General features: G+C 38.8%; 1 protein-coding gene across 4 annotated transcripts; it reads right to left on the reverse strand.

The window, feature by feature from the left end:
• Window positions 1–146: 146 nt before the first annotated feature.
• On the reverse strand, window positions 147–20,519 carry LOC129262002 (glutamyl-tRNA(Gln) amidotransferase subunit B, mitochondrial-like). Of its 4 annotated transcripts, none has more exons than XM_064100377.1 (13): window positions 20,365–20,502; window positions 19,268–19,363; window positions 16,441–16,583; window positions 13,230–13,343; window positions 12,312–12,510; window positions 10,376–10,498; window positions 9,884–9,997; window positions 9,442–9,526; window positions 8,898–9,132; window positions 7,589–7,725; window positions 5,946–6,069; window positions 5,448–5,537; window positions 147–4,758 (listed from the first exon to the last, which is right to left on the reverse strand). In XM_064100377.1, the coding sequence occupies exons 3-13, from the start codon at window positions 16,453–16,455 to the stop codon at window positions 4,627–4,629; spliced, it is 1,368 nt and encodes a 455-aa protein (XP_063956447.1). In that variant the 5' UTR covers window positions 16,456–16,583; window positions 19,268–19,363; window positions 20,365–20,502; the 3' UTR covers window positions 147–4,626. The 4 variants fall into 4 exon arrangements, with proteins under 4 accessions (XP_063956447.1, XP_063956445.1, XP_054756003.2 ...); XM_064100375.1 differs by having other exon boundaries at window positions 16,430–16,583; XM_054900028.2 differs by lacking the exon at window positions 19,268–19,363 and having other exon boundaries at window positions 16,430–16,583; window positions 20,365–20,519.
• Between the last annotated feature and the right edge of the window lie 1,461 nt (window positions 20,520–21,980).

Raw genomic sequence — 21,980 nt, forward strand, 5'->3', positions numbered from 1 at the left:
TAGTGGTATTTCCAGGGATGTTAAATAAAGCTGGTCGTTACTTTTTTGCGGAGCAATTGTTGGCAGAGCAAGTGTCATGGAACCCTCACTTGCCTCATACATTTTCCCATTTGCACAATGAACTACACATTACACAATTCAAGACATATGAAAGGAAGTGAGTTTTTATTGATTTCATGGTACATGGATCAGATCTTTTCATAACAATTTTGTTCAAACCAATATTACCAGTCACACTTGAATGATGCAGAACAAAATATCACAGAGAAAAGTAAAATTAATTTACCAAAATTCAATGATTCATTGAAGGCCCCATCACAGCATTCCGAGCAAGCCTGCATTGACAGTATCTGGCAAGTATCTCACATGCAGTTGCCTGCAGAAGCGCAGTAAACAGTAAAGTTTTGAACTTGCTCAAAACTTGGCTTACAACAAAATTACGGCACTCGTCTTTTTTCTTAATAAATAATGATTTTCTATAATGAAAATGGAGAAAGTGGATCAATTTGCAATGGACCGTCTGCCAAACCGCGTGCCAGTTCCTATATACCCCTTCAAACTTAAAGCAGGGGGGATGATACTGAAAATGAAAACATTCAGTATATAAACACTGGGTATGATAGAGCTCCACAAAGCAGCACAAGATGAATCGCTCTCTGCTCCTAAATCCAATTATTAAAATCGTGGATGCGATCGAAAAAAAGACAAACATATATCAAGCTCTCTCTGGCCATCACCTTTAAATCATTAATTACACAAATTCATCTTAACGAAAATACCAAATTCTTGCTCATAAATAATTTGAATTCTTGAATGGTCTTCCTCACCTTCTTGCCCTTTTATATTTTCCAAGCGATTTTCAATGTTTAATTTGAGCTTTTGACTGGATGGCATAACGAAGTGAGTGAAATTAGGTGTAAGGTTGGCGAACACGATTTCAGTGTGGAAAATGTGCCTAAAATAACTTATATTTTTGTTCTGTTTTACCAATCCTTACAAGAATATCACCAGTGTATATTTCACCGACAATATTGTCTACACATCGTCATTTCTATGTGATATTGGCGCGTTGTTTCATGCTATGTTTTTTGTCGGCTACAGAAGCTTAGTTCGAAGGCAAGAATAACTGCTCCCAACCCCTTTTCCCTCCCCCTATTGTTTGAGCACCCCGCTGAATTCCAGTTGTCAATCCTGTTGGATGTGGGATGTGGATGTTCCTCACCTAGAATCTGGGTCGACACCATTGGTGCATGACTTTTAAATACATCCCTACCTTTTAATAGCTGATATACCTCAGCTACATTTATGGTGGAAATTATTGGGAAGAAACCTTAGTTTCTCAATATTTTGAACAAAAATGCATAATAGATGTTGACATTGCTGGCCATCCATAGTTGCGATTGGTCCGATCAATCGCAACTCTTTGTAAGACGGGCCCCTGGATGGCATCCTTACAATGAAAGAGGGAAGGAGAGGGGAGACTGGAATAGGATAAGAGGGACGTATTCCAGCTTGGCCGGTTTCTGACTTTGATGGGGAGATACTAAGAACAATGCTGATGTTACAACCATCGGTAACACCTGTCGACAGAGCTCAAGCATTGATGAAGTCGTAGACAAGCTGGAGAGGGTTATAGAAAGCAAGTGGTATGGGGAGTATTAAAGACTTCCATCATGACAACTTTGAGGAGAAAATAATCTAAGTCAAAGATGAAAGAGAATTGGAAGCAGCTTAAATGCCAAGACAGCAAATATGGAGAGTGCTAGTAAAGTGTGTGATGTCTATGACATATATTTCGGCTTGGCCGACTTCACACCTTGTTGGGAGATACTACAAACAATGCTGATGTCACCATCAGCAACATCTGTCGACAGAGCACAAATCTCTTTCGAACAAGCATCAATGAAGTCGTAGACAAGCTGGAGAAGGTGATGTAGACAAGTACTGCATTCCAAAAGCTATCAAATCATTTCCCCGTTTCCACATGGAAATGATCATGAATTTGTCTGTCATTCAATTAGTGCAGGAATTCGATTTGACAAACCAAAGGCCTCACTTTAAATAGGAAATCTGAAGAAAAAAATCCTTTTCAGCAGCAGCTGGTGGAGTCTCAGGGGGGGGGGCGGACAGAAGGAAACCCTCAACAGAATAGGAAACAATTAAGAAAAGCACTGTGTAATGAGTCTCCGAAGATAAATTCATACAGCCAAGAAAAACATATTTCTTCACTCTACAGTTAGTGAAAGGGGAGGGAAGAAAAGAGACTCGAGGAGAGAAAAGAACGGGAAGAAGTAATAGACGGTAGGAACAGAGAACAATGAAAAAAGGGAAGTCGAGGACAGATTGGAACAGGAAAAACATATTCCAGCTTGGTCAACTTCTGACTTTGATGGAAACTACTAATGAAAAGAGGACAACCCGGAACAGTTTGGACCTTGATGGGAGATGGTACGAACAACGCCAATGTCACCTTCATCGGTAACATCTGTCGGCAGAGCACCCATCTCTGACAACCCAGCGTTGATGAAGTCGTAGACAAGCTGGAGAGGGTAATTTTCCTGTTTCTCATATTTCAATCAATTTTTTAATTAATATATTAAAAAAAAAATTCCAACAAAATAACCTATATGGGGTCTCTTAGATCATTATAATGAACAGGAATTTAACACTCACTTCAATTTATGCAAATTTTCCAATTGCATACCCAGGGGCTTCACTTTTATATACGAGAAGTAGGAGTGGTATCTATCCTAGAATATGCTAAAATACTCATTCAATATGAAATGAGGTTGTGGGTATTGAGCTTGAATGTCACCCCCCCCCCCCCTCTGAACCAAAAGTCACTTAGGAAGAGGGGGTTTCAATTACGATGTTAAAACATAAAGATTATAGTTAATTTAAAGGTGGTAAAATATTTCCGTCTAAAATTATGATTGATATTGTTAAAATCATACTAACAAAACAACAATTTCATCATGATCATTGAAAATTACTAAAATAAGTTTTGCAATATTTTGACAACACGTTTATAAATGTATGCATGATGTCATATGCATTGTGGATGCTAGTGACGTCATATCACTTTCACCTAGTTGTTATCATTTTTATATTTAATTACAATTATTTGAATCTTAGCCATATAATGTAGGACTAAATGTACAGGCGGATTCATATATTGGCAGTGCCTAAAAAAAGAAGGGATAAAAAAAAGGGAAAGAGGAAAAGTGACCAAAAAAAGAAAGAAAGAAAATAAGTAGAAAATAAAAAAAGCCTTATATAATTATCAACATTCCAATGGCACTTTGCACTCCCATTCCTGGTTAAGTGAGATAATAATCTGTACAAGAAAAAAAATCCCTTTTTTTTTTTAAAGTCTAAATACACAAACTATTCCTGCGCTTCAGTTATGGATTATTTTGATTTTCAGCGTGATATGCATTCTTTTGATCACAAAAAAATTTCTCAATAGCGATCCGTATCCACTTCATCCTCTATACTCAAGCTTGAGCGCCTATAGGCAGTGGGGGTAATAAGAACATATTGTGTTAATCAAGGCCCGCTGGTACAACAGATTTTGGAACTGATGTGGCTACCCTGGATAAATATGACATTTATTATTAATAACATAAAGTCGACCATTGCACAAAAACCATTAGCAGGGAGTGAGAAATCATGTGCTGCTATGCTGCCCTCTATCACCTTCACTCAAATATTTTGCATATTCTTTGCTACGAGACGGAAAAAGCAATTAATTTTTATATTCAGAATGAGAACAGTCTTCACTACATGTGCGAAATGTATTAGGCAGTTTGCAACAATCATAAAGGTCTGTATTCACAAAGTGGTTTTACATCTGTGGTGAAAAACCATGGTTTATGTAGAGTTAATCCTAGATCACACTTCATTCAGTGCAAATATTAAGAGTCAAATAATGGGTGCATAAGGGAGCAACACTGAAGCTTGATATAAAGGTTACTACATTAATGAGTCAGCTATTTACGTTGATTAATCATAAAAATTTGGCTCATTAATGCTATATTCTAGGAAACAAGCATCAATCCCGCTCACTGTGATAAAAGGCCACATTCACTATACTGAACGCTTTCTAAATATCCACGCTGAATTAAGCGTAATCAATGCATGAAATCTGCATAAAACATGGCAAGAAACCAAACATTCATTTTCGCCTCTGTGAATTCCGGCTTATCTGTACACATCCCACTTTCCTTGACATAAATGCACAAAGCACTTCTAACTTGACATAAATGCACAAAGCACTTCAAACTTGAATAACCTTACAACTTCCCTCCCTCTTCCCGACAACAAAACTCTTTGTTACCATCTACCATCGGGAAGTGTTTCATAAAGTATCTTTTCCGTGCTTTCACTGACAAATTTGCTCTGAGCCAATCAAGATGCAAGGATTTCAGTAGCTTTTAACAACTACTAGTTCACCTCAGTTCAGAAAGTATCCAGATGGAGTTACTTTCCTTGATTCATCACTCATTTACCAATAGCAAGCAGACTATGAAGAGTGTCACCTCAGCTTCAGCGGTTGTTTGAAGGTTGCTATGGCAACGCTCGGCTCGACCCTTCCCAGCGTCTTTTTCTGTGCATTACCAATCGTCAGCGTGGCTTCAGCAGTTTTTTTAGAGTTGCTATGGCAATGCTTGGGTCGACCCTTCCCTGCGTCTCTTTCTGCACATTGCCCATCAGTCTGTTGATGGCCTTCTTGTTGCCACGGTGATACTCCTCCACCTAAACAAACACATAAATGGCATTAATCTCTTTACATCATGACAAATACAGGTATCATTCCTTCTATCTGAAGCATGATCGATTATAGTTTGAGGTAAAATGGGTAAAAACTATTAAAATGCAAGAATCAAACCTAGTTTGATCATGCTCTTTTCTAAAGGGGGGGGGGGGGCACTACATAAATATCCCATCATTTAGCCATTCAGAGCCATGTTACATGAAAGTTACCATTACTGTAATTTTGCCACCCAAAAATAGCTATCATGGTCATCACGTGCAATCAAAATCAACTATTCTAGTGAAGTTACCATTGGATAGCAAAGATAACATACTAATTTTTATGCAATGGACCTAAAAAAAAAAACATTTCACATAAACTGATTCTCCATTTTTAAGCATTTAATACAATATTTTCCTATTTCATGTTGTAATAGTATGTCTCCCATTTCGAAACTGGTAGGCACATATAGATATATACATCTTAAGATCACCGCAACTCATGGGGACCATGACAGGGGGGGGGGGGGGGCTTCCAGAGAATAAAAGCACTTTCAAAGGGTTATGCAAAGAGCCAGGTGTGTTGCTATGTCAATGCATACATTATCTATAATACTTGAAGCCCCCCCCCCCAATTAGATATTACCATAAAAAAACGGCATCCAAACCGAATCGGTCTATCTTGTACTCACTGTTTTTGTGTTTCTGTTAATGGTTCTCTCACATATCTGCCTTATTGTAGGTTCATCTGTAATCAATCCCCATCCATTCTCTTCAATGATCTGTTATCAAAATAAAGAAAGCAGCACTCAATGAATGATTACGGTACAGTAACATATGTTACCCTCCACCTCAAAAAAAAAAAGTTGCCAGGCTAGGTTTTCCATAATTAGCTAAAGTAGTACTTTTGCAAGAAGGGGGAGGGGCAATAAAGTGTGGCAAAATTCTGTTTGCTAACTCATTTACTTTGCACTGAAAATCTTTGTGGTATTTACTATAACAATACAGACTACATTAGTACAGATTCACAGACAGTACACGTATGGGTATAAGCAAGAATTTTTTTTTAAACACAGGACCAGTGAGATTGTGCACTCGTTTATACTTTGTGATAACAAGTCTTGAAGTAACAATTAGACTCTTGCGGTACAAACACAAAAATATGAAGACAAATCACAAAACGGACAAACCTCTGTCAAACTTCTGGTATCTCCGTCAAATACCATAGCGGTAAGGGTCTTTCCAGTCTTTGCTGATATTGCTCCACTCTGCATCAGGTCTATGAGTTCACCAAAGGACGATGGAGGTAACAGGCTGTAGGAATTCAAATTCATATTCATTTCATTTTTAATAGAATACATAGTACAAATTCATAAAATACATGCCTCACAATTTTAATAAATATCGATGGTAATTATATAGATTTTTCAATTATATATAACACAGAATATCTTTTGAAGACAATTTATAATACATTTCTTCAATAGAAATACAATGAGTAAATCTGTAGAAATGGGGGGTGGGGGGGGGGATTTACTCAATAGCATAGATGAATGAGACACAAAAAAGCTGTTATTTTCCTACAAAGATTTCCTTTCTTTCCTCTTTAATTCTCTTGATCTCTGGTTTTTGTTTCCACTACTTGAACAAGTGGAACGCCTCTGGCAGTCTCGCCTGCATTACGCAATTCATTATACATATAGCAGCAGTGCTTCCTTTGAAAAACAGCTAATGAATAATTATTCACAGAAGAAAACACTAATATGATAAAATATTATGTCCTTTGACCCAAAATGACCATTGACCATGATCATGTGACCAAAGACATGTACAAAACAATCATTCATACTTGATTACCCTTATGTCGATGTTTCATGAGCAACTACCATAAACTTCCTATTAAAGTTATGCCAATTCAACACATACTCCCAACAAGGCCAGAGTTCATTGACCTTTAAATGACCTTTGATCTTGGCCATAATCCTGAAACACACACAAGGTATTCAGGGATAATTACCTTTGACTTGGTCATGTGACCTAAAACTAGCACAGGATGTTCAAGGATACTTGATTACTCTTATATCCAAGTTTCATGAACTAGATCCATAAACTTTTAAAGTTATGATGACAATCCCTCAAATTACCCCTAGATGGCCAAAGTTTGTTAACCCTCAGTGACCTTTGACCTTGATCGTGTCACATGAAACTCAGGTAGGATATTAAGTGATGCATTATTACCCTAATGTGTAAGTTTTATGAACTAGGTCCATATACTTTTGAAGTTATGACAACATTTCAAAAACTTAACCTTGGTTCAGATTTTGATATTGATTCCCCAACATGGTCTAAGTTCATTGACCCTAAATGACCTTTGACCTTGGTCATGTGGCCTGAAACTAAGGCAGGATGTTCAGTAATACTTTATTACCCCTATAAGTTTCATGAACTAGGTCCATATACTTTATAAGTTATGATGTCATTTCAAAAACTTAACCTTGGTTAAGATTTCAATGTTGACGCCGCCGCCGCCGTCGGAAAAGCGGCGCCTATAGTCTCGCTCTGCAATGCAGGCGAGACAAAAATCACCGGGGGGGGGGGGGGGGCTCTCTTTTCTTTTACTCCCTTTATTTCATTCCATTGTTTCCTTTTGTTTCTACTACTTTAAAAACTGTTGGGGGTTGCCTTCCATTTCTTTGCCTCTTTCTTGCTCTTCATACTATAAGTTTTCTTTTTTCACATTACTTGAAAAATCACTGGGGGATGGTGGTTATCCCCTTTCCTATCCCCTTGGGGCACGGCCCCTAGATGAAACATACACACACAAAGGACGCACCTGTCATTCACTGAGATGTTATTGAGGTTAAGGTGTCTGAGAACTTCCGTGGTCAGCCAATTCAAAACCCTCTTACTGTCTCTAGCAGAGTCTTCTTGCAAAACAGATTCAAAATATTCCACCAAGCCAGGCTCGCTCTGTTAGGAAGGATGAAAGACACAGAAACATATTGAGCTGTATCCTGATTTCTACAACATGTAAATTTGTGATTTAGTGAATAAACTTTTACAAAGGAATAATTTAAAATGGTCTTTTTTACAAAGGAATATTTTAAATGGTCCACTCTGTTTACTTTATTATCACTCTTAGTCAGATGAAAATTTGGTTCATAAAGAGCAGGGGCGGATCCAAGATTTTCTGAAAGGGGGGGGGGGGCACATTTTCCGAGGAAACTATTTATCTCCGACGAAGATTCTGCTAGGTTCGAAAGCTTAGGCCCCTTTTGACTTTAAAAAATATTTATCGACCGCTGCAAGTATTTTATGATTCATGATATTTATCGCCCGATGCAAGTATTTAAAAAAATCTAAGTTGGCACTGCTCATGAAGTTGTCGCCCTCTATACGCGTCTTTATCTAGGCTACAATAACAAAGACGGCAAGATGGCGACAATAACAGACTGAATAAGTAAACGCTCATGCTCTTAATTATTTTTCTAATTTGTTCCTATTTATTGAATAAATATACGCACCATTAGTGGATTTGGGAGGTAAATATTGTTTTGGCCCATTTACGTAAGTTTGGGCTCAAAACCCTAAGTAAAATGTGTGATTTAGGTCTAGTTTCACCGTGAGAAAAACTATGGTGCGTGTGCTGCAATGTCATAGAGTCCCAGGCTTCATGGAGAGTAAGCCTACGTCAGTAGAACTACTTTTACTCTCCAGAAGCCGCCAGGCTAACTGGAACTGGGTGATACAAAGCCTGACAGAATTACAGAATTCAGTATTTAACGGGTTAACCCATTGACTCATGGAACATGTTGATACCTATACAAAGCCTGACAGAATTATAGAATTCAGTATTTAACGGGTTAACACATTGCCTACTGGAACTGGGTCATTCCTGTACAGAGCCTGACAGAATTACAGAATGCAGTATTTAACAGGTTAACCCACTACCTACTGGAACCAGGTGATCTCAGTATAAAACCTGACAGATCTATCTGTGGACAAGCCTGACAGAATTACTGGATTAGGAATTCAACTGTTTAACCCAAATGTTGCCTCTTGAAACTGTGATCCCAGTATGTTCAAAATGTTAATTAGCCCAAGTGGTTATTCACAAAGTGGGAGGGCACGGTCATACTTACAAGTAATTGGTGGGCAATATCCAGTGGCATGCCATACTGATCTGCTAGTCTTTGTCTTCTAGACCTCGGGAGCTCAGGTAAGCTATCCTTCAAGGTATCCACGTTGATCGCCCTGAGAGGCTGAGGGGATCGGTGTATGGTGGTGTTGTCATGAAGGATGAGGGGTGGAAGGTTGGGCTCTGCCATAAACCGGTAGTCTATCTGACCCTCCTTCTCTCTCATTGGTACCGTGATCCTAAGGTAAAAGACAATGGGTAATATGGTGGTGTTATCGTCAAGAATAGGGGGTGCACGGTTTGGGTTCTGTCATGAACCAGTAGTCTATCTAATCCTGCTTCTCCCTCAAGACCCTAAGTAGACAATGGACAATATGGTATCATATGTATTGTGGATTTATCATTTTTTGGTGGTGTTATAAAGAAGGATGAGTCGGTATCGTGATCCTAACTTAACAATAGATAATATGGTGGGTTATCTTGACGGATGAATGGTAACTTATCCTAGACTAGATTAGACCAAGTGGAAATTCAACATTGTGACTTACCCTAGTGAATTATCAAATGCTCTGGTTTCGTAGTGAATCTTCTCGCCCCTTTCCAGTAGTTTTATGTGTCGCTTGATTTCAAAATCTGGGTGAAGTGAACGGAGAAATTTGAACCCTATTCATATTGCTGATTGCAAAGGTTACTAGAAGAGAAATTAGTAAAAAGGGGTCGAGGGAGTCAGGGCCCCTTTGCCCCTTCCCCTAGATCCACTCCTCCCTATACCAAGCACTTTAGCTAACCCTAAAACATGATCCCTCACCCAAACCAAATCGCAAACCTAATATACCTCTGTGCATCTCACAACATAATGACCACAAGAAAATTTTTTGGATCGCCATTCAATTATAACATGCAACATTTATAGGGCTTTAGCATGGCTACCTTGTGCAATCAAGCATTCAAGGAATTTCAATATATAAAGTTCACATAGAGAGTACTCACCTACAGCTTGTTTCACAAAGCGGATGCTATTGATGTTCTTCACCTCTGACCTCACGCCTGGAGGCTCACCAGGGCGATGGACCGATACGTTGGCGTCAACTCGGAGGGAGCCCTCTAGTGATGAATTGAGAATTGATTATTTTTTGTTGATAAAAAAATTCCACTGATATCACAAAATATATCAAGAAAATAACTTACAATAAAAATCATTTTATGCTTTATCAGTAGGAGTGATTATTTTTTTAATGAAATACTCCTTAGAGGGGATGTTTCACAAAGCACCTTCCCAGCGATGTTAACTGACTAATTTGTCAAGAGTCAATCCGATGCAAGGATTTCAGTAGCTTATAACAGTGTCAGTCAAAATGACCAAGTATTTGTTTCAATAAATGCTCCTCAGGGGGCGTTTCATAAAGCACAGCGTTAGTGATTTGCACTAATTTGTAAGCCAATCAGATGCAAGGATTTCAGTAGCTTTTAACAGTTGCTTACCGTCCATCTTGCCGTCGCATGTCCCAAGAGCCTGAAGCAGAAGCTGTAGCTCCCTTACCATAGCTGCCGAGTCTGTGCCGTCCGTAAGGTCAGGCTCCGTCACCAGCTCCATGAGACCGACTCCTGATGTAAGACAATAAGAGGTGGATTGTTGTATGAGGACGGCTAGATAAGAATTGGCCAGCAACTTATTTAGACCAAACGTTGAAGAGATGCAGCAGACACTACAGTTATAAAGGCTGATGCCCGCCTTTCAGGCACAGAAAGGGCTCAACAAAAATAGGGATAGAAGTTGGGGTAGAGGTCATCGGAAGGGTATGAGGAGAAGTAGGAGGAGCAAAAGTCTAAAAGGAGATGTAGTAGAAGCAGCAGTAGTAGTAGCAGCAGCAGTAGCAGTAGTAGAAGAGGAAGTAGTCGTAGAAGTAGAAGCAGTATCAGGATACATGTAAGTAGAAGTAGAAAATGTAGAAGTGGAAATAGAAGCGGAAGTAGAGGTAACAGTAGAAGTAGCAGAAGATTAAGTATGATTAATAGAAGAAAAAGCATGAGGACATGGATTGATTGATTGATAAAAAATTAATGACACTATCAACACATGCGTGTCATATAAGTGTCGGACAGTTAATCTGGAAAGGTTACTATAATACAGTACAAATTACCCTAATGCAACTTTACAAAGGAACAGGATTATAAATAAGTGATTATCAGTAATAAATTAATACGTTAAAGGGGAATCCAACCCAAATAAAAACTTGTTGTTATAAGAAAAAGAAAAATCAGACAAGTTGATAGGTGATAGTTTTAACAATATCGGACAAACAAAAAGAAAGTTATGATTTTTTTTAAGTTGTAAATATTGGTAATCACTATACCCATGGAGACTTCAAATTTGCCGCATATGTGATGTCATAGTGATGTAAGGCAAGGACTACTCTTCCATGTACTCCAATACATATTATAGCTAGAATGTCATTTTTCCAAAAAGTTTTATTTCAAATTATATTTTTCTTTCATGAGGACATAAAACAATATACTACCTGGGTTAAATTTAGATTACTGCCCCAGGGGAATGGGTACTTAAGAGAAAACCACAAATCCCTGATAATAAAGTACATGGTCTATGGAAAAGTTGTCCTTGCCCCTTGTCATAATTTACTTACCCAGTTGCCAATTTGAAATCTACATACTATTAGTGATCTCAATTTTAAAGCAGGTATAACTTTTTTATTGCTTATCCGATTTCTTTCAAACTTTCACCATTCTGTTTAATTTATTTTTCTCCTTCCCAACACAACATTTTATGGTCAAGGCTGGATTCCCCTTTAACTACTTCCCCGGGATAACTTCCCTACTCTTTACGAAAAGAGGAGTAGGTTTTTTAACGTGCAAATGGTGTGACTCTCCCTTACACGGGACCGACGGCTTAGAGTCTCCTCCGAAAGACTAGACAATTGGAATAAAATACCTTGCCCAAGGGTATACCTGTTGTGATTGGGATTCGAACAGTTTCCCACCTAAAATCTAATAAAAAGATTGATTTCCTTTAGGAAATTTACAATACATAATCGTGAAATATCTCTAAATAATGTCTTAAGGTCAGGAACATCATAAAAGTTAGTACGAATATGTGCAAAATCAGCACATTCAATGAGGATGTGTTTAACTGTAAGTGTACAATTACATGATATGCATTGAGGTGGATTTTCTCCTGCAAATAAATATGCATGTGTTAAGTGAGAATGTCCAATACGAGCAAGGGTCAATACATTGTCTTCCCGTCGTTTAGCTAATGGAAGAGTATTTTGTGATTCAAGTCTTGGTTGGTGTTGATGGAGTTTATTATTATGAGGACATGGAAGATGGGAAAAAGAGAAGGAAAGAGGAAAATAAAAACATGATTCGATGAACAGTGAATAACAAAAAAAAAGATTCCCACCTGCCCTATTCAAATCCACTAACGTCTCTGCATTATCCTCATCATGCAAACTCTTTCCACTGTCTTGTTCCAACTGGATCTGTTTGATGCGGACCGACCGATGAGATGGCGGGTTTTTCCGTCTCTCGTCAAAGAGGGTGAACTCCACACGCCCATCGACTGCTAGGGGAAGTCTCTGCTGGGTTATCTGGTAACCTGCCTGCAGGATGTTGGGGGGGTTCCATGAAATATTCATGAGAAATTATGCAAACAGGGGAAGGTTGACGATGCAAGGGTTGGAGAGGGAGGGGAGGACGGAAGGGGTGGGAAGGTGCAAGGGAGAGGAAGAAGAGAAGTGAGGGGGTGAAGACAGGACAAGGGGGAGGGAGACCGGAATGAAGGGGGGGGGGTGAAGGGGGAAAATGGGAATGGGAGAGAGAGAGAAAGGGAGGAAATGGGGTGGGTGGGGAAGAGGGAGGGGAAAGTAATTGGAGATCGAATGGGAGAAGAAGAGTAAGAAAGGGAGGGGGAGGGAATGGGAAAAAATGAGAAGAGCACTTGAGGAATGATAGGAGCAAGAAAAGTGAAATATGGAGCAAACGGAAGAGAGAGGAAAGAGGAAAAAGGAGGAAAAGGGAAAGTAAGTGGGGAGGAAAAGAGAAAAAAGTAATAAAAGAGGAAATGAAAAGGAAGGTGGGGAGGGAGAAGAGGATGGGGAGAGTATGGGAAGGGATGCAATAAAATATGGAGCCAAGGAATTGGATTTGTCCAATTTTTTTTAGGATTGGATAACAAAGACACACATTAAGAAAAAATAATCAACTGCTACAATCAAATTGACTGATATTTAAAAAATATAAAAATACATTAATTAAACTGTGATTTCTTAATTATGCTACTATAACTAATTGAAAAAAAGTACAGTCTGATGGGATTTACCGGTAAATCAGCGTAGAAGTAGTGTTTACGATCAAAGACTGAACGCATGTTGAGAGAGCAAGAGAGGGCTAGTGCTGTCAGCACACCCGCTTCCACACATCGTCTATTCAAGACCTGCAATGACAGCGATCCAACATGGTAAATCATGATCACATATATGTGTAAGGATGTCAACATTATAAAAGGGGAAAAAGAAGTGAAACTATAGGAGATGCAAATAAAGTTAACTGAAGCCGAAGAAGTCTGGTTGTGCACTAATTTAATTGCTGGAATACTTTGCCCCAGCTCAACTCATGGCCACTGAACAATTTACATATATATTTAAATCAGGAATATCACCCAATCAAACTAAAGAGAATGGAAGGATCCAACTATATGTAAGAACCCAATTCATAAGGTAAACCAATGAGGAATAAGGAGGTGAAAATAATAAAAATGTCTGGGTGATTATGTAATAATGGAAATAGAAACTAAGGAGAGAGGTGAGGATGGAAAGAATGAAACACCTGAATAGAGAAGGAATGAAGATGACAAAGGAGGAAAAGAGGAAAGGTATTCAGAGTAAAATGAATGAATGATAACTGAATATCATTAAACTCAAAAAACCTCAGCTCAGACTGCAAGGGCAGTGCTGAAAAGAAATGCAAATGAACTCAAGTCTAGACTGAACAGATATGTAAAACAGCTGGAGAAAACACAAGTTAAAGAAAATAAACAAGATAAGAAAATGACAAAATAACCATCTTACACATGTATGTTTCTATAACAAAAAATATTCAAGGTTGAAATTTCCAAGGGAGAGAGGTAAAAATGTAACAACTGATAGAAAAATATAAGAAAGTTGTCCTGATTAATAAACATACAGCCAGCTTTCTTGGGAAATCATTACTTAATAGAAAAGGAATGAAGATTACTTAAGAGAATGAAAGGACTTCAGAGTGGAAAGAATGAATGGCAACTGAATATATCAAAAGAGAATGAAAGTTTGATCCTTCCATTATCTTTATTTTGATTTGTTGTTATTCCTGGAGAATAGACTAGTCGGGTAGTAGAGACCACATTGCCCGAATTCACAAAGGTGGTTTTAAAAGGTTTATACAAATTTCCTGTATAAATGACACCCATTTACCACATATAATAAACAACGACCAATGCTGATGCACGCTTTTGTCACAGTGCGCCAAATGTACGCCTGTTGCCATGGTTAACACGCTTTTATTCACGAGTCCACTGTTTTGAAGAGTGGACTCATGAATTAAAATAGCATGCTCAACCATGGCAACTGGTGTCCATTTGGAGCACTGTGACTAACACGCGCATCAGTATTGTACATTTTTTAAAATATAACTGAAGCATATTTCATACAGGAAATCTGCATAAACTATGGGTTCAAACCTATGGTTTTCAAAATTACCTTTGTGAATTAGGGCCAATGGGTGTAGCTGATGTAGTGTTAGCCCGGGGGGGGGGGGGGGCACTTACATTGTCAAGTGGATACCATGCGCGACCAAAAAAAACATGTAACAAGTGGAATGCCTCTGGCCGTCTCACCTGCATCACGCGATTCAATATAGCAGCAGTGCTGATTTTGAAAACTACTATAACTCGCACAAGATGTTCAGTGATACTTGGTTACTCTTATTTCCACGTTTTATGAACTAGACCAATACACTTATAGAGATATGATGGCAATTCAACAAATACCCCCAACGTGGCCAAAGTTCTTTGACCTTACATGACCTTTGACCTTGATCATGTGACCTGAAACTCGCACAGGATGTTCAGTGATACTTGATTACTATTATGTCCAAGTTTTATGAACTAGACCAATACACTTATAGAGATATGATGGCAATTCAACAAATACCCCCAACGTGGCCAAAGTTCTTTGACCTTACATGACCTTTGACCTTGATCATGTGACCTGAAACTCGCACAGGATGTTCAGTGATACTTGATTACTATTATGTCCAAGTTTTATGAACTAGACCAACACACTTTCAAATTTATGGCTGTAATTCAACAAATACCCCAATTTGGCCAAAGTTCATTGACCCTAAATGACCTTTGACCTTGATCATGTGACCTGAAACTTGCACAGGATGTTCAGTAATACTTGATTACTATTATGTGTAAGTTTCATGAATCAGATCCATAAACTTTCAAAGTTATGATGGTAATTCAACAGATACCCCCAATTCGGCCAAAGTTCATTGACCATAAATGACCTTTGACCTTGGTCATGTGACGTGAAACTCATGCAGGATGTTCAGTGATACTTGATTAACCTTATGTATAAGTTTCATGAACTAGGTCCATATATTTTCTAAGTTATGATGACATTTCAAAAACTTAACCTTAGGTTAAGATTTTGATGTTGATTCCCCCAACATGGTCTAAGTTCATTGACCCTAAATGACCTTTGACCTTGGTCATGTGACATGAAACTCAGGCAGGATGTTCAGTAATACTTGATTAACCTTATGGCCAAGTTTCATGAACTAGGTCCATATACTTTCTAAGTTATGCTGTCATTTCAAAAACTTAACCTCAGGTTAAGATTTGGTGTTGACGCCGCCGTCGCCGCCGTCGGAAAAGCGGCGCCTATAGTCTCACTCTGCTATGCAGGTGAGACAAAAATGATGTCTTTTTCAAGATAGGGCACGTTACGTACGTAACATAAGGGTGTCAAAAATACTAAAATAATGAAAAAAGGGTATCTATTTTCGCTGGGAAAGCTTCGTGTTTAGGGCAAAATTTGCGAGGGTATGAAAAATTAAGACTAATATGTTTTATAAAGGATGTACTCTTTGCCCCAAGAGTCAACACTACGTGGGGGCTGTACTAAACCCAATGATGTAGGTAAAGGTGAAACCGACGACTGACGTCCGCGACATAATTGAAATATCGCTGTACTTGTTTAGGGGTTCAATTCAGGAAATACTTGCCAATAGTAAAGTTTTGTTTCCAATACTTGTTAAGGGATGGGGTTTCACAAGCCAATACTTGTCAAGGGGTGCATTTTCAGAACATGGAAAATACGTGTTTAGGGTGCTTTTCAAGACCCCATGGTCGCGCATGGTATCCACTCGTCAATGGAAGTGGCCCCCCCCCCCCCCCCCCCCCCCGGAGTGTTAGTTAATACTACCCGACAAATAATAGACCAATTGCTAGTAAATAAGCCTCCCAACTATACTAACCGGAAGAGTACCTGGCAGAGAGGCATCAAAAAAAGAGACTAGCGAGTTTGGTGGTGCCATGAATTGGGCCTTAGAAGCAGAAAATAGTTTGGTATTGGAGAGTATCTGGGCATGAATCTCAAGGCCAACCATGCTGGACCATCCTTCAAATGAACTATAGAAATAAAATTATCAAAAACATGAAAATTCTTTAAAAATATTACTACTGAGGAGAAGACAACAAAGAGGAAGAGGGGAAAGAGGAAGAGAGGGAGGAAGAGTAGAAAGAGGGAGGAGGAAAAATGAGAAGGAAGAGACTGAGGCCGAGGACAATGAGGAGACAGGGGAGAAGGAAAGGGAAGAAAGAGGAAAAGCAAGAGGAAAAGCAAGAGGAAAAGGACATGGAGAAGGAAAAATGAGAAGGAAGAGGCCGATGAGGAAAATGAGAAGAAATGGTCCCCCCCCCCCCCCCGAGTCCGCATTCCTAGCTTAAGTTTAACACTGAACAGTGCAGTTTCATTTGTCATTTTGGCGACGTGTGCTTGATGCAAACCACTCATTCTATGATATAACCCTGTTCTCTATTACTACTCCCTGTGTGGTGAAATAAGGTTGGCAATGTTTGGCTTATTTTCTCTCTTTCTTTGGGACAAATGCTTGATTTTTGGCACTGTCAGTTTCCATTACAGCTATTCATCATATAACTTGGCTCTAAAGTAAATTCGATTCTATAAATTATTTTTTCTTAATTAAAAATAGAGATTGAAAAATGAGAATTGTCTTGCCATATAGAGGGCGTACACGAAAATATGCCCAAAATTCAAGTTTTCAAGCGCTCTGGTGAAAAAAGTTACTAATGAAAAATAAATTGCAACTGTATGGACTATGGAAATTAGTATTTTTGGTCACAAAAGTGATATTTTAATGATTTTTTAAATTGTGTGCTGCGTACAGCATTGCCATTGGCATACCAGTCCTACCTGTAGATTCCCCACAGGCAGGATGATAATGAAACCTTGAGTGGATGCAAACAAGTACCAGGCATCTTTGAAATTTGGCGTAGATGCAGTTTCGTACGGGCCGACTTTGAGCAAATTTCCCCACAAGAAATTGTTCGCAAATGTCATCTGATCATGGCAAGTCTCTCAGTCACATTTCAAGGTCAATAAACAATATTCCCAACCGCTTTTCCAAATATCGGGAACGGCTGGATTTCGGCTCCTAGTCCTAGCTCGATCATTATTATCGTTCTAAGTAATATTAACCAGTGGGGAAATTTGCGCTAAGAGTCTTACTAGTAAGACCCTAAGTCCTAACGCCTAAGTCGGGCCTAAGAGTAGGGTGTCTGAAGCCACACTGAAAAGTGTCAGCATAAAACAGGCTGATTTTAGGAAAAATATGGCACATTTTTTCGGGAAATTCAGGCTGCTAGAAAAATGTGATCTGAATTGATTAACTTGTTTGGCATGTATGGAAAGAGAAAATTCAGGGGCTTCTTTTGACATTAAGGACAAGTTTATAGGATTATATGAAATAAGGATTTAGAGATAAATTGCAAACCCTTATTTGTGTGTGTGTTGAGATTGCCATTTCCCCATGCGTTTTCTATGGGAAAATGACATTTCTGTTATGCACAATTTTTTTCACTTTGTCGCAATTTTTCATTGTGATCTGGTTTCCAAGTCTTTATAAAAATCATACCATCAGAAAGCGCATGAAAAATCATATTTGACTCTTCATGGACAAGTTTTTGGCATTAATAATAAATTTATAACAGCTCTCGGAAGCTAAAAATTTGGATTTGTGTGTGTCCATTTCTTAACTACACAGTCTATGGCAGAGAAATGCTGAAAATTGACCTAACTTCATTCTTTTTTGCAGCCAATTATTGGATTAAAAAAAAAATGTTCAATTTCTGTCAGTTTGAAGCCGTGAAGGTCATTATTCTTCAAATTCACAAAGAAAATTTGATATTTTCTTGAAATAAGAAAAAAAAAAAAAATTCTCCAGACACCCTACTAAGTAAGACTCGCAATCGGCCAGTGCAACTGCAGTCTGTAGCCTGAACTGCTGAAGGCTATTAGCGCAAATGAATTTTAATTTCCAAACGCCATGCTTATTAGGACCTGACTAACGTTAATCATTGTTAACAAATGTCAGGGTTTAGCCTAACCCAGGGAGCGCCGGCCCGCGAAGCGGGCCGGCGCCCAGGAGCTCACCGTGTATTTACCAATACTCACAGGACAAGGGTAGATTATGGTCAAAATATCTACATGTAGCAAGATAAATTGTGAAAACAGAAATTATGCACTTACCACGATTATATGGATGAAGGTCTATCGAGTGGTAGAATCCTGACATCCAGGCACAGACTGGAACCTCAAAAAACCGAAAAGTTCTCTCCTTCTACCCCAGTCTCGATCGGCCATTTTGTTATGATTCATAACAAAAATGGCCGATCGAGACTGGGGTAGGAGAGAACTTTTTGTTTTTGAGGTTCCAGTCTGTGCCTCGATGTCAGGATTCTACCACTCGATAGACCTTCATCCATATAATCGTGGTAAGTGCATAATTTCTGTTTTCACAATTTATCTTGCTAGATATTTTGACCATAATCTACCCTTGTCCCACTCACACTAATACGAGGTTAGTATATGTACTAACCTCGTACAAGGGACCGTGTTTGACCCTGGATTTCGAAGTAGTCGGCAAACATCGCTTCATTGCTGAAGTAATATCTGCCGAAACTCCTTCTCGCTAAGCACCGGGGCTCTTTCCGGTAAGTAGCAATACATAAACAAATTATACATATGATTTTGAAATAATTTCATTATAATAAAAAGAGCAAATTTCGCTTACCTCGGCCTAGCAAGTGACTTCGTTTGTCTCTTCTACGGAAATACAAGGAAGCCCGTTGGTGGCGCTAATAAATTTCACAACCTTGATTCAGCTCCTCTGTAATTTTATAAGTATAACTGTCTAAATTCTTTGAATGCGCAATTCTTATGATTAATTTACTAATTATGGGCACCAATAAATGAAATACAGTTCAAAAATATAATTCAAGATTACTATTGGCGATGATAACACTTTTTTGCAATTAATTTAAAACGATGACTAATAAAATAAAATTGAGAAAAATACACATGCCTGGAACGAAACCAGCAGTACAACAATTGAACAAGCTTTAACGAACGTCAATAATACGGTATACCAAAGTCTATACAATGAAAAGATTGGACACTTCACGGACTTCGCGTAATACCTTGCGTGGATTTGCGTGTAAAATAGTGTAGGTGCCTAGTCTTTCCCTTGTCATGTCTTTGATATGAATATTAATATAAATCGCGCGCCCTCTTTAGGAGAAAATTGATATCCACGCCAACCAATTTTTATCTCCGTGAAATCTTCACTAAAGATCAAGAAAATATAGGGCCTACATATTTTTTAAAAGAAACTTCAAGGAGAAGTCACGGAAGGATCTAAATGATTTGGTAAGTGTCATACTCATACTCATAGCAGAATGTGAAATACCATTTGTATTTGTAATAGGCCTACCAGATTATGCGTGATATTTTATGTGGGCAAAAGCCCAGTATATTTTGGATGTGTCGTGTGAATATGACTGATATTCTTTCGCACGCGAGACGATATGAACCCATGGGTGCACTTGTCCCGTGAGTATGGGTAAATACACGGTCGGTGAGCTCCTGGGCGCCGGCCCGCGCTCCCTGCCCCTGGGTTAGGTTTAGCCTTTACTTTAGGCCACGCCCACGCCGCCTTCATTCGGCAGCGGCGCTCTTGAGTTAGCGACGCCGACAGCTCCGGCCTCGTTCGTCCCGCGGTTGTGTTCATTTTGCCGGCCGTGCACTGCAGCGCCGCGACCCGGCCGAGCCGAGATTGTCTCGGTGCAATTCCACGCAAAGTCAGACGACTTCACAATGATTAATACTAACCAATCAGAAGTTACAGAATAATTTCTTCGTTTTATTGCTCTCCAACCACTATAAGATCTTCTCAAGGAAATCACAACCGGTTTTTGGAAGGCAGAAAACCTCCACGATGTGCTCATGCAAGCTGCCATCTTTAAAAACATCGAATGTGCAGAGCGCCCTCTTGCGCTTGTACGCGCACGCATGAGGAATGCACGGGAAGAATGTTCCCAAATATAATTTATGCGTTTACTTTTTAGCAATTAAAGATTCCCCCTTTTTTAAAGTATTTAGCATTGTGCTTTTTTTTTATTTATCCCCTCCCCCCCCCAAAAAAAAAAGAGCGAAACTATCAAAATAAAGATAACACAGAAGCCAACTGATGAAAAGTAAGAGAATTGAGCATTTAATTTTGTAATTCTATTTGGTTAAAAAAAATATTTTACTTATTTTATGATGAAAATTTGTATTATCTTTAAAAATAGAAAAGAAAAGCGGGTGTAGCAATTCGGACTATTACTAAGGGTTGTTAGTTATACATGACTTTGCTTATGACTAAGAACAGGTTCTTAAGTGCCACATCAAATTCTCAAGATTTCCGTCAGCCCCCGGCCGGCCGTTAGCTAAAAGTTGAAATCTGATTATTGTAACGTTAGACAAAAACTCTTGTCAACCAGCATCTGAATGCATATTTCAAAATTTGTCAATAATCTAAGGGCAACAGGGAGTTCATACCCATTACGTTAAAAAAACATGTAAATTGGGATCTCTCAGTTTTAGTGCAGGATGAAGAGCCCAGTTCATAACTTGTAACAAATTTGCAATTACGGTTAAATAAAGCTACTGAAATCCTTCAATCTGATGATAAATTTGATGTGGGAGTTGTGCGTTTGTTATTGTAACAAGTGTTTATGAAACAAGACCTGATGCGTTGCCAGTCATGTGTCATTAGTTACTTACAAACAGCTAGTTTTATGAAAAACCCCATTTATCAGGCCTGCCAACATTTGAAAATGAAAAAAAAAGGTATAATCGCACGGCGCAGATTTTTCTGCTCGATGTCAGGTGTGTCTCCCTCACTTTTTTTTTTAATCAAGACATGTTTAGCATTCTTATATTTAAATATTGAGAAATTACACGTTTTGAAAAACTATATTACTCTCACACCCATACCCCGCCACACAAATACATGTACACGGGCCAATTTTTTTTTTTATCTTAAATAAATGAAAAACGGAGTGCTCCTCTTTTGCTGGTTGATAACAAATCTCAAAAGTGGGGTAACTCCAGGAAAAAAAGTAGTTGGCAGGCCAGATATATTATCAGAAGGGAAATTCCATGAAAGGATCAAAATGTTGGTATTGCCAATCCCCACCCCCCCCCCCCCCGGCCCCCACACACACAGTTCTTCTGCATTTTAACTTTGACTTCATGAATTTCTGAAACCATGATGACTTACCCACATTGTGCTGCACTCAACTCAGGTGAGGAACGCAAATGGGTACCGGCAGATGGTAATTCCTCAAAAAGCTGTGAGCACCAGAATTGGTAGACTAGCTAAGCCAGGTTAATATGGGAGCGCCTTGAGCACTTAAGGTGGTTATATGTGCTATATAAATCCTATATCATTTATTATTACA

Source organism: Lytechinus pictus, chromosome 5, assembly GCF_037042905.1.
Source record: "Lytechinus pictus isolate F3 Inbred chromosome 5, Lp3.0, whole genome shotgun sequence".
Taxonomy (NCBI): domain Eukaryota; kingdom Metazoa; phylum Echinodermata; class Echinoidea; order Temnopleuroida; family Toxopneustidae; genus Lytechinus; species Lytechinus pictus.